At 33.0% G+C, this 13,846-nt stretch overlaps 1 protein-coding gene across 6 annotated transcripts; it reads left to right on the top strand.

Moving 5' to 3' along the window:
- The first annotated feature begins 4,300 nt into the window (after positions 1–4,300).
- On the top strand, positions 4,301–7,401 carry LOC133803122 (uncharacterized). 6 transcript variants are annotated; one of them, XM_062241067.1, is made up of 3 exons: positions 4,301–4,458; positions 5,514–6,058; positions 6,727–7,401. In XM_062241067.1, exons 2-3 carry the CDS (start codon positions 5,596–5,598, stop codon positions 6,774–6,776), a joined length of 513 nt encoding a protein of 170 aa, XP_062097051.1. In that variant the 5' UTR covers positions 4,301–4,458; positions 5,514–5,595; the 3' UTR covers positions 6,777–7,401. The 6 variants fall into 6 exon arrangements, with proteins under 6 accessions (XP_062097051.1, XP_062097052.1, XP_062097054.1 ...); XM_062241068.1 differs by having other exon boundaries at positions 4,302–4,458; positions 5,555–6,058; XM_062241070.1 differs by lacking the exon at positions 4,301–4,458 and adding an exon at positions 4,518–4,642.
- The last annotated feature ends 6,445 nt before the right edge of the window (positions 7,402–13,846 follow it).

The following is a 13,846-nucleotide window of genomic DNA, read 5'->3' on the forward strand; positions in this document are numbered from 1 at the left end:
TTCCCCAACTTATACCAATCCAATCTTTCTTAAGGAGGTGACCACAAGCAATGCAAACATGACCCTCACCCATAATTGGCTTGTTCCCACGGTTTAGACTTGGTATTTCAGACTCCAAGAGATCTTCAACGTTCCAAGTTTCTCCCTCAATTATTTTTCTCTAGTTTGGAATGACAACCCTTCCACTTTCAGCCATTTATGGATCCACCCACTAGAAAAAATCGCAACCCCCTTCTGACTGACATAAAGCAAGAAGAAAACCTAGATGAAGAAAACCCAGATACAAAAAAAAAAAAATAACCAAAAAAAATTTGTCCAAACTTACTTTCATTAAGCGACAAGTTTGAAATCTTCTCCCAAGATTTGCTTCAGTCCAAGAGGTTCTGACTACACTTTCCAAGCCACAATCACACTGTTGTCGCGGTCGCAATCAGCTCTCACCCCTACATCTTCGGGGCATTGCTTTTGATCCACTGGAAAAATACGAACTTTCACCCTTCATTTTCCTTCACTGCTACTCGTCTTCTGTACTATTCCCACAAAAAAAAAGAGATTGGGTTCTAAATTACTAGTTTTTTTAAAACATTCGGTACTTTTGCCGCTATTTTCCCTTATATAATTAATTCAAACATTAATAATAACATTCAAACATAATAAAATTGTACTTTTATTTAAATCAATAAAAATTCTTTACATGGTTTTAGGGCATTAATTCTAACAGTATTTATCATAGACATGAAATCTATAGTTTCTGTTTAAGAAGTGAAACGATGATTTCCTTATAGCTTGGTTTAAGTGTTAAATGATAAAGTACTCAATTCTGTAATTAAGTTTACGAAAATATCATTTACAAGGAACTTAGTGGGAGTTAAGGATAAAATACCAATGAGGGGTAAAACAGTAATTTGCACCCGTCTCATTAGTAGATCATCTATAAAAAAAATGAATGACGGTTATGCTTATAACAATGGATAACGTATTTACATTTGGTGTAAAACATTATATGAATTCAATAGTGCAATTCTGAGTCTATAGTGGAGTCACGATGAATTATAAGGTAGTGAGATTATTTGTTATAAATAAACTCACGGTAACTTATTAGAACTTGAGTTCATGGATCCATGATCCCCATGTAATCTCTTATCAAAATGAACCTAGTAGTCGTGGAATAATTAGTTTAATTATTAATAATAAAAATATCATAATGACTAACTCAATGGAAATAAATAATGATAAATTATTAATTGATATTTTGTAAGAAAAAAATAGAAGAAACTTTGATGATTTTATTGCAAAGTCTCAAAAATAGAGTATTATAGCCAATTGGGACAATTTTGTTAATATTGATAAATTAATATTAATATTAATAAAGTGAATTAAATAAATGTCAAAATTATAATTGGTTAATTTTGACAAGTATTTAATTAATTATAATTATTAAATACTTAAATTAAAATGAGAAACTAAAACCTATTTTATGTCCTAGCTAATTACCTATATATACTAGTGTTATAGAATGCATTAGGTGAGATGAATTTGACAAGGTAAAAATTTACTCATAATATTCTATACCTAGCCGCCTACTCTTTTTTTTTTTTCTCTTTAGGAATTCTCTTCTCATGTGTTGAGAGTTACCCACACAAACACTAGGTTGTTTTAGAGAAAGACTTGAAATATTGTGCTATTGTTTTAAAGCGGTTTCAATTCCTTATAATACCTAGCATTCAACAACGACAAAATGTTAGAGAATCTAAATGATGTAGTCATTTTTTCGCTATGCATCTCGTAAGTACTTTAATGATTTTATTATTATATTTACATGTCTCTATAATATTGATACATGATTTTAAGCTTTCTACTATATATATATATTGTCTTGAATATATAATTATAGGGAATATACTTATTTAAGAACCTTTTATAGGGTATATACTTATTTAAGAACCTAAAATAACTATATACTTATAAGCTTCCCACTAAGACACAAAAACACTACATTGAATGAATCTGATTTAATCCTTAATTATTTGGGGATCCCAATCAATGGGATAATTACGTGTTCACAATAGAAATGAGTTGGTCCATGCACAACATATCTTCTTCAAAAATCCATAAAGATGATAGGCCTTTTCTTGCTTGTGTGGCATTCACATCACACGCAAATTTTTAATTTTTAATTTTAACTTATATCCACAAAAGCTTTTGATATGAACCAAATAATTGACAAGTTGGTGGAGCTTGCCCTGCCACGTGGAGTGTTATTATTGGTCAGCTGATGGAGCACCACCTGTAAGCCATCCGTTACTCTCTCATGAATGATTGAGTTCGAATAACCCGAGATAATAATAATATAGAATATTTACCACATAAATACTTAATGTTTATATTTATTATACCTAAATACTTAATTTTTTATTTTTACAGTCAAAATACTCAATATTCAATATATGTTAAAGATAAATACTTAAATTTTTTTTCTGTAGCAAAAATATATATAGTTGCTACAATATTGTTTCAATAAGTAACTCATCTGTTAGAGTTGTTAAACATTTTGATTAAAAATACATCTGTTTCTCTGTAATTGGTAAATTTCATATTTTTTTAAATAACATTTTAAATTAGAAAAAAGAATTAAAAAGACTTTTTAAATTAATTCAAATTTAAAAAATTCATATTTTGAGGATAAAAATACTAAAATTATATAGTGATACATATATGGTTAGTCAACAATCAACAATTTCAACAGAAGAGGTACTGATAAAAGAATATTTTAGCAACTTTGACTATTTTTGCCGCAAAAAAAAATTATATATTTATCTTTAACATATATTAAAAATTGAGTATTTTTACCGTAAAAATAAAAAAATTAGGTATTTATTTATAATAAATGTAAAATATTTAGGTATTTATACTGCAAATACACCTAATAATAATAATAAATGTGTATAAAAATTCCCACAAAAAAAGATATGTGTAAATATATTATATTTATAAAAATCCCAAATTAGATTTAGATCTTTCTAAGCTAAGCTAAGGGACAGTTTTTGTGGACAACATTGCTTTATAGACCTTTACTTGTATAAAAACAAGACAAAACAAGAATCGAACCCCCTCTTGCTATTGTCATCATCTTGGATATCGATGATAACTTCGAAATCAGCCTCAATATTTTTAAGGTCAGAATTTGGGGGTGACCTTCCTCTTCATGTTAGGATTATTAATTAAAATTGACTACCTTTTTTTTTTCTCATTGAATACGTTCAATATGTAACAACTAACTAACCACATGTAATTGAATATATCTTATGGGTTTTATTTAATTACATTAAAAATAGATAATGTTTATCACTAATGGAATCAATCTAGTATATATATACATATATATATATACATATATATATACATATATATATATATAGAGAGAGAAAGAGACTATTGTTAAAGTGTTGAAGAAACAAATTAGGGAAAAGTTAATAATATAAAATAAAGAGAAGGAATTTTCGAGGCAAATGGGTTGGGTTTTGGTTATATCTTATGGGTTTTATTTAATTACATTAAAAATAGATAATGTTTATCACTAATGGAATCAATCTAGTATATATATACATATATATATACATATATATATATATACATATATATATATAGAGAGAGAAAGAGACTATTGTTAAAGTGTTGAAGAAACAAATTAGGGAAAAGTTAATAATATAAAATAAAGAGAAGGAATTTTCGAGGCAAATGGGTTGGGTTTTGGTTGGAGTTACTTGAGCTGCAAGAGTACGCAAAAGCATCCATTAGAGCATAGAAGAGAAGAAGTCAATTGTCAAAGCCATTAAGTAAGCCAACCCAAGATGACATCCACGCATCCCAACCCCAATTTAGGCCCCCAAGTTTCACTTCACCCTTATCATTTATTTTCATATATAAATATATATAAAATTTACGCATAAAATTATTGATGAGTCGAGAATATTAAAAGTCTACAATTAAACTTAAAGTAACACCGCTATAAAAAATTCTTATATATATATATATAAAATAGTTAATAAAATTAAATTATACAAATATTTTTATACACATTCTCCAAATTGATATTACGTGTGTGTGTTCTAACTCTATAAATTCATCCAACTCATACTTGAGATTTTATTACATTTCCTTTTGGGTTAATCATTTGTATTCATACTTGTTAAACTTAAATATAAATAAATTTAATTATGCTCTACGAGACACTCAAATTGAATTTCTCTTTATTCGGATGATTATATTTTAATTTTTAATTTATGCCACGTGGCGACATAAAGAACCATGATGTCCTCTTTTTTTTTTTTTTTTTTCACACCATATATATATTTATATTTCTTGAACTGGGTATTTTTGCGAGTGACGAGAGGTGAAAACATTGTCCCAATTTGGATAGAATTCTTCTAAACGATCCTTAAAGTTTTCGAGTTCAAGGTATTTTGGATTAAAGTGGTTCATCTTATTCTTATTCTCTGATATATATAGATATGTAGATATGTATGTATGTATGTATGTATGTATGTATGTATGTATGTATGTTTATCTATATATTTAAATGAGTTACGTAGAATCCCCATTTGGTGTTTCAAGTTTCATCAACAAGGAAGGAATTTTCTGGGTATTTGTATTTCAATGACTAAACTTTCCTAAAAACATTATTTGGAAAATAAACGATACAAACTTGTTATCTGGAGAAAAATGATTGAAAAACTCTCTTTTTTGTGTTTTACTTTGTATTTAAAAAATTCACATGATTCTGATATTTAATATCATGCCTGAGATCATTTACTACTTTATTTGATCGATTATACATGAAATTGAAATTGGAGAAAACGTGGGTTTTGTCTATTTTTCTTCTAATTCGATTTTTGTTCTATGCAAGATGCGTTTGTTTTGAAATCATTTAATGTTCTTTTTTTTATATTTAAAATAGTAATTTTTTCTCTGCATCTTCCTGATTTCTTCCATTCATTGTATATTGACATGTCTACAGTTGGAAAATCCATGTGTTTTATTTTTCTAACTTGCTTTGACATTCTGACGAGTAAGAATTATGCCATGTATTTGGCTCTAGTGAAGATGTCTTGATTCATTTAATTTAATTTTCAAGTTTGTCCTGTTTATCCTAAAATATATTGTGCAAAAAAGGTAAAATTAGAAACTATCAACGCTTAGGCAAGAAAATTTAATTTCCTGGTATTTCAGTTTCAAACCAAAGATAAATTTGAAGTCATTTGGAGCTTTCTTCTCATATAATTTCTGGTATTCTTGCAACTATAAAGTATTAACTTATTACTTTTCCATTAAAGGCCAAAACTTTTGCTATAAATCATAATCTTTTTACTTTTGTGGTTGTGAACACTATTCATCCATTCTCTTCATTGAAATTGCATATTTTACAATTTTGTATGCATATGCTTCATATATTATTTTCTGAATGCCTTGTTCATTGTTGGGTTTATTCTTATTTAAACTAATGTATGTAACAGGAAGAAACTACACCCTTAACCTGGATTCTTCACTGTTTCAGAATTTCTTGCATTAAAATTGGCTTCGTTGTTGAGTGACAGTATGGCTTTGGCCTTAACCAATCTTTCGTGGTGGTTATGGAGTGGGAAGCATCAACAGTCAAGACTCTCCAGTGGCTCTTCCTTGAGTTCTTCACCTGAGTCTGGTACTTGGGAATCTGATGCTCTGAAGTTTCCTTTGGTTAAGAGGGCCAATGTGGCCTCATCATCGAGAAAGGTGAAGCGAAAATGGCATAGTCGGGAAGAGAGGAAAATCGACCGGGAGTATGATGTTGTTCTTGTGCCGTCGGATGGTGGATGTGTTTCTGGTTCTGAATCTGACGACTCAGATTGGTCAATTGGATGGTTGGAGCCTCATGGACCTGAGTTTCAGAGTGATGATGAAACAGACGACAGTTTTGCCGTGCTTGTCCCATGCTATGGTCGTGGTCTTGAGGAAATGGTGACAGATACTAAGAACAATATTTTGAGCACTGTTGGGATCATTCCAGATGGATATTCAGCTGGTAAGTTAAAATAACTTGTTTCTTTCCTTTCAGTTTTTTTTAGATTGTACTTGATGTCGGTTTATAATAAATCTTTAATCTTGATACCAAATTTTGTTCGTTAGATTCTGAAGTTTTGCACTGTAATTTGTAATTATTTTAGACTTTAAACTTAGCTTTTTGTTGGATGCCTCTGCAAGGGGGCTGCTACTTCTGTCCATTTGAGATTGCAAAGTGCTATCTAATTGTTGTCCTTTATAATTCTTTCTTGTGTTGTTCAGTAAAGTTGCTAATAATTTGTAAAAACAAAAATGGAAAATACCGTCTCTGAAGAATCCTCTTTTATTGCCAAGTTAGTTATGGATTCTTTCCATGGAGAATTAGAACTTGTAGACTTCGAACTGAACTGAGATATTCATAGTTGCACCTGAAGTTTTAATCGTAGTTGTTTCATTCCCTTTGATTGACATTTTGAAAGGTCGGATACAATGTTTAAGTAGATGGTTATTGGTGGATACAATGTGCTAGGTAGATCAACTGTGACTGCTATTGTTTTCTATTATACTTTTCTTTCTTCATTTTGCAGTTAAATAAGAATTGGTATGCTTAACCATAGTCACTGAAAGTTTCTTCAATCTAGAAATGCATCATTAAATGCTGATTGTGCTGTAATTTTGCTTCATTTTCAGAGAGCAAGAAGAACATAGAACAGTGGCTTTCTTCTCTCCAGAATTGCTGATGTTCTGAAATGTGTGGAATTGAAGTGATCAAGTATAGCAGAAGAAAACATAAAAAAGGGAAGAAAAAAAAACAAAAAAATGAAAAAGTTGAGACATTCCCGGTATGATTTTAATGCTGGAAGAAAATATTCGTTAATGTTGATTGAAGCTAATATTTTTGAGGAGCAGACGATACAGGATTCCAGTGCTATACAACTGGTAGATGACTTGGTCGTTTTTAACAGCTCCTGCTGTAGACATGATTGGGAATTTGGGACAAGTGGGCTGCTGCTGCCTTCCTGTTCCACATTTGAGAATAAGGAGACAACACCAAGAGAAGGAAAAAAAGAACAGCAAAATAGCTGTAAATTTACAGGAAAAGCACAAAAAAAGTTTTGGCTAGAGATGATTGAAGAATAATTTTATTAATTGGCGTGTGTGTGTGTTCCTGCTTTGTGATTCTTGTATGTAAATAACGTGTACATATTAGAAGTGGGTCTATGTTCGAAGAGCTTTGTAAGTAACTTTGTGGATAATTATGTCTTGTTGTAGCAAAAACTTTATATGGCTTCTGCAAAAGCAGGGCTAACTCTGTAACAACTTTGTAAATAACTTAGTGAATAACTTTTAGTTCTTATTTCTTTACTATCATCATGATGAATTAATCAGATTTCATGCTATTTTTACATTATTACCATGATCAGCTCACTTATATTGTAGATGAATAATGCCTGATTTATTCAGCAGATTTAGGCAGTAAAAACTGCAATTACCATGACACAGAACTGAAAATGGCTATGATGTCCTTATTTACTTACTGCTCGCTCGCAATGTCCTTGTTCACTTACCATTACACACTGAAAATGTAATGTCTGATCACATGATTGAACTAGGACTTTTCTTGATCTATCTTTTATTGGAAATTTGTAATATAACTTCACATTGGTAATTACAAGGTTGTTGGGTGGCTTTTAATGAAGTGTGTGTGTGGATTATTTATGGGACTAATTGCATACAGACTCTCTCATTGTACGTATGCTACACTATAGCGCACCGTGCGTGCATACTGCATAGGCGTACATTTTGCAGAGAGCTTTAGAGCTCTTGTTTTTATTTTTGCCCATTTCTACATGTAATGTTGAAATGTTGTTTTTATACCCATAGCCTTAGGTACACTTGTTCTAGAAAGAAAGGAAATGCTGGGATTGTTAGTTAGAGGGGAATATTAAAAACATGTCCAGCTGTAACTAACTAGAATAATATTTGGTTAGCATAAGGTTGGATCATTAGCGGATTTGTTTTGTACTGGAATAATTTGGAAGATTTACAGTCACACACATTGTAATTAATTACTAATTTGATATGTACATTTTAATATATCCATATTATGATATTTAATTACTAATTTGATATGTATATTTTAATGTACCCATATTGTGATATTCGTTAACTTAAATAGCAAACATTCAAGTTTTATTTACTTCTTTATTATACCCACTATTTTTTTAATAGAATTATATGTATTTTACTTACCATTTTGATACATTCATTGTATTTCATTAATTAATTGCTCTACCTATTTTCATTGCGTTGCTTTCTAAGTTTTTTTTCTTACTAATTGGTATCCAAAAACATAACATAGATGTTTTGGTCCATTTTTCTACTATTTATTTGTTTTGAAATGATTTTGGATTGAATACATGTTTTTTTAATGAGTCTATTTTTACTAATTAGTATCTAAAGTATAGTATTCTCTTTTTAGTCTATTTTCTACTCTTTTGGTATTTCTCAATTTTTAGATACTTTTTGGTGTTTAAGTTTTAGGGTTTATACCTTTTTGGACCCTGTGTTTTTTCTCATTACCTGTTTGGACCCTGTATTTTGAAAAATTATTTTTTGGACCCTATGTTTTATAAAATGATTAAAATAGAACCATAAACTCAATTTTGATGAAAAAAAAAAATAAATATAACAATACATTTTTTAATCAGAATGATTTTATTTTTGTTCTGAATTATTAGTTTGGTAAATTATTTGTGATTTTAGTTGAAAAAACATTGATCAAAATCGGATTTAGGGCTCTATTTTAACCATTTTACAAAACACAGGGTCCAAAAAGTAATTTGTCAAAACACAGGGTCCAAATAGGTAATGGGAAAAAACACAGGGTCCAAAAAGGTATAAACCCTAAGTTTTATGATGAGTTCTTTTTGTTTTTGGTACACCAAATAGTATTTAAAACAAATCATTTATGTCTATTTCTCTACCATCTTATACTTTTTAGTATTTTTTAAAATGAGCTCTTGTTGTTCCTGTTGAGAAAACAATCAGAGCACACATCAAAATTGGCATGGTGGACCCATTGTTATAAGAACAACAACAATCTCAAATTTTCATTAATCATATAAACAATTTATATGATCAAGAAAATAATCTAGAAACATTAACATACAATATTATTAATCATGCAACAAATATATAAATATACAATATATTTATATATAACATATAAACACAAAAAAAAAAAATCATGAACATGTACAATTACCTCTTGAAGCCTATCAAGTGTCCTTGAGTCTTTTCGTATATTTTTCGATCTTCCTATTCAAAGTTGTAAACACTCAAACCACGATCTTCCGGAGTGTTCTTTATACCTTAAGATGTGTGTGGGCACATAGAGAACATGAGTTTGTATTTTTATGAATTACAAGTATTTCTCAACACATGAGAACTTGGATTATGCTCTAAGAATGACTAGAATAAAGAAGAAGGAAATAGTTTTTGTCTAACAAAAATTCTAAGAACTTTTCCATTTATTGTTATTGTATATGATTTATGTAGTATATTGTTATTGTATACCTCTCTTCTCTTTATTCTATATCACATATATAGAAATATTTATATTACCTTATTATTCCTAATAATAATAATAATAATGTTATAAAATATCATAATAATGATATGATTTGATTTAGATAAATATAAACTTACCGAATTTGAAAAAAACTATTTTCAAATTATTAAATAATTAAATAAATAAAATAAAAGCTATACTGATACAATATCATTATACAATATCTATATCACATATATAGAAATATTTATATTACACGCATGACACAATCTCTGGATTGTGTCATGTGTGACCCACTTTTCCCTTTTCGGGGATTTTTCATTTTTTTTTTATTTAATTCTTTAATTAAAATCAATTTCTCACAAAATAAGGTACTAATCGTTTTAAGGAAAAAAATGACAACCATATCTCAAAATTTAAATTTTAAATTCAAAATTAAAATTGATGATCATCATTATCATCATCTTTTAAAATTTAATAAATCAAAAACTATTTTTGACGTACCAATTTTATTTTCTCCCACTCAAATAAAATAATTAATTTCAAAAAATTAATTTATTCATTTATATATGTTGACGCGGTTTTTCGCCAGCAGTGTATTAAGAAATAATAAGGTAGATTAGTGCTTAATAAACCGTAGTGAAAAATGAATAATTTCACTCAAGAACACAGAACTTTTACGTGGTTCAATGGTTAAAATCCACGAGTCTATATTATTGCTGTTTCTCTCTCTATTTTGGCAGAGTTTCGGTATTACAGAATAATGGTCCCCTTTCCTGTCCAATATTCCTAGTATTTATAAGGGAATTCCAAGGACAGGTTTGGGTAACCGTGTGAGCCAATCATGCATCTACATAATTATTACATTTAATACAAATAATTCCCATTTATATTGGGATATGATTTGATCACAAGTTAAATGTACTCCTGATAGCTGGGATATTAAATATGACAACTTGGTCATAAATATACGTATAAAGGGATCCCGAGTCTCTGGGGATCCGCGGATATACAATATACTAGAACTACCATGAGCTGGATATCCCCTCCAAGCTCGTGCTTCAATAGCTGTTTTAAAATTCTGAGCTCGCGCTTCACAACCTTCGTGTCCGTAGCTCGGGTTAAACCCAGGACGCCTAACACCACATGTGACCACATGAAATTGGAGTTGCCCACGTGGATAATAAGAAAATATCATTCCCTTGGTTATTTTCCCTTATATTTATTTGCCAGCTGTACCCGAGCCGAGTGAATGAACTCGGGCTAAAATTAGGGTACAACATTTGCCCCCCAAGCTCCTGCTCGTGTATGACGTCGGGTTTCGAGGACTGCAATAATTGTCTTGTCACCTTTTTGCCGCCATTTGGTCTATTTAACCTTGGCCCTTGAATCTTGAACTAACCCAATTGGATGGCTCAAATTAATCTACACAATTTATGTATAAAAAAGATGGCTAGAGTTCAAACTTCACCACCTTTCATTTAAAAAATTTCCTTTTCTACACTTCCAAGCCTCTTTTCTTTCCCAGAAATCCCAAAAACCGTTCTTCTTACCCAGTTACCCAGAAGCTTTCCAGGAGCTTCCCGTTGCCGAGTCTACATCTTACCGTCGAAGAACACACTGTAAGTATCTCATTCTTTGGTTTGAAGAGTTTTTTCCTCCTTTTTTTTATCCAATGGAATTTCTGTTCTTCACCACGTTCATCCGCAACATTCATTATAGTTACTGTTGAGCTACTTCTAAATGTTCTTAGAGAATAGGTTTTGACTTAGGTTCGACAGGTGAATCCAAAAATGTTTTAGAAATAAGACGATCATAAAACTGGGAAATTTCTGGGTAAATATGGGTAATCCTAATGGTGCATTAATTTAAAGAATACCCATTTGGGGGTAAAGGAAATGAAGGTTTTTTAAGTTTAGAACCAGATAGCTTAGAGGTTACGTTTCTTGGGTGGTTTTGCACTAAATCACCTCCCAAGGAAAGTAGTGGTCTGGCATTCTGACACACGGATCCCTAAATATCAGGCATCTGTTAGGAAACCGAGGCGCGTAGCTTAGAATATTGCGTGGCATCACGCGATGGGGCTGAGGCTAACCTTAGCTCGTATAACAAAAGTAAATCGTTTCCCTCTTTGTACTCTCGCGTCCCAGTTTGACATCATCTTAGGTCGCCTACTAACAAGGTCGTTCTATTGTTAGGCGATCTGATGGCTCCTCAAAAGAAGAACGCCCCAAAGAAGAATGCCATAAGCTCGTCCTCCCAACAAAATAACAAAGGGAAGTAGATCGCCCCAGAATCTTCCATCCCGCACTTCGGTCCGGTGGTGGAGAGGGAGATCGTGGTTGACTCGAACACATACTTTGAGGCTGAGCGTATCATTTCCAAGATCACGACTTAGGGGAGGGTGAACAAAATTATGTTGAACCACAACATAGAGGTCAGAACTGGAACTCTCTTATCCCGACCTGCATTCGAAGGGGAACGAAGTTTCTCCCCTCTCCAAAACAACTTCGTAGCTTGGAGTGATGAACACCTGAAGGCTGGGGCCTTCCTCCCCTTGGACCAGTATTTCACAGATTTTTTAAATTACGTGAAGCTGGCTCTATTTCAGCTCCCCCAAATTCGTATAGACTTTTGGCGGGGCTGAAGTATTTGTTCCTGAAACACGAGTGGGAGGTCCCCACTATGGCAGACATTCTTTATTTCTCCTGCCTCAAGGCAAGCCTCGACCAGAAAGGACGCAGCGACAGATTCTACTACCTCACACGATTCCCTAACTCGACCTCTGTCATCGAACTTCCTAGTCATCCAAACAACTATAAAGACTTGTTCTTTATGTCGAATGGATTATGAAATTGCGAACATCACTACTTCAACTAACCTCGTAAGTCTTCCCTCCTTGTGACTTCAGCTCGTGAATTTTCATTTAAGATATATATATATTTGTTATGTCTTAATTGAATTTGTTTCTTGTGCAGCCATATTTACGAGGACGGGAAAGTCTGTGACTCTCGGAGGTCAGTACGAGAAGTTGTCTGGGCTTCCCCCCATTTGATTAGGACTAACTCCAGGTCATGAATGATGTCATGATGCTTGCTTGCAAGTTGATCAGCGAAGGCCAAACTCTAGCCTTGAGGACCCGGGCTGCCCTTCTGGTGATCCCCGAGCTCCCATCCTCTCAAGAGGCCTTGCCAGCCATTGAGGACGAGGAGGATGAAGAGGATGAGGTGCCTCTAATGCAAAAAAGGTGGGCTCCTGAGGCTGTTCGGGAACACGATCTAGAACGAGTTGCGTCAGGGGCAGCAGCCGGCCCCTCCAACCAAGGTAACCCATACCCCTTTAGGGAATTAGATAGGGTTGTTGCCGATTTTAGGTTAGTTCGTTTTAATCCAAACCAGCTCATCCATCGTCATCCCTATAACCTGGATTGAAATATAACCCTACTACAGTGCGTAGACCACCTAGAGGTACGCCATGACAACAATTATCCTAAGGGCACAGTCGTAGTAGATAACACTTTAAACTTTAGATCCGCCATTTTTGAGGAGTATGAAACCAACCGTAGGACCTGCCCTTCTCTGCTCCAGGGTACATTTGCCCCTGGATTTAGACAGTATGTAGAGGAATCCAGCCTCGAGGAAGGACCTGAACCTGAACCCCTTAGGATCCCAGAAATATTAGTTGTAAAAATCCCCCTCTCCTCCATTAGTTCCAAGGCCGGAGGTTGTGATAATAGACTCCTCCCCCAGCCTGGAGGGTAGGATCTTTGTTTATTTTCTTTCTTTATATATATTTCTGACAACTTTATTTGTGAACTAATTCCTTTTTGTTCTTTTCAGGCCAAGAGATGGAACAACCCGGAGCTCCTGACTTCCAAACTGCTTTCCTTGCTAGGAAGATCGGCTCGGGCCCCGTTGAGAAAAGGCCCAGGATCACAAAGAAGACCCCCTGCAGCGGGAAACATCTCAAAATCCCCTGCCAAGGGGAAAGACACGAGCTCAGCTCGAGAACCAGTTCCGGTGACTTCCGTTGTCGCTAAGGTTCCCCCTCCTCCTCCTCCACCTCGATTCGTGCCTCCCCAGGCTCATGTGATACAAGCTGAGCCTCCAGCTCCCACCATCCCAACTCCCACTATCTGAATGCTAGTAGATCCTCAAGATCTGGAGAAGATCCCTGAAGCCTTTTGGGGTATCATTTATGAGACTACGAGCCATATGGTGGGGCATGCCTATAAGG

Source organism: Humulus lupulus, chromosome X (assembly GCF_963169125.1).
Source record: "Humulus lupulus chromosome X, drHumLupu1.1, whole genome shotgun sequence".
NCBI classification, from domain to species: domain Eukaryota; kingdom Viridiplantae; phylum Streptophyta; class Magnoliopsida; order Rosales; family Cannabaceae; genus Humulus; species Humulus lupulus.

Coding starts and splice junctions, on each gene's coding strand:
- LOC133803122 (XM_062241066.1), top strand. CDS start 4,528: ATGTATGTATGTATGTATGTATGTATGTATGTATGTTTATCTATATAT. Junction 4,643..5,554: donor ACAAGGAAGGAATTTTCTGG/GTATTTGTATTT, acceptor TCACTGTTTCAG/AATTTCTTGCATTAAAATTG. Junction 6,059..6,726: donor TCCAGATGGATATTCAGCTG/GTAAGTTAAAAT, acceptor CTTCATTTTCAG/AGAGCAAGAAGAACATAGAA.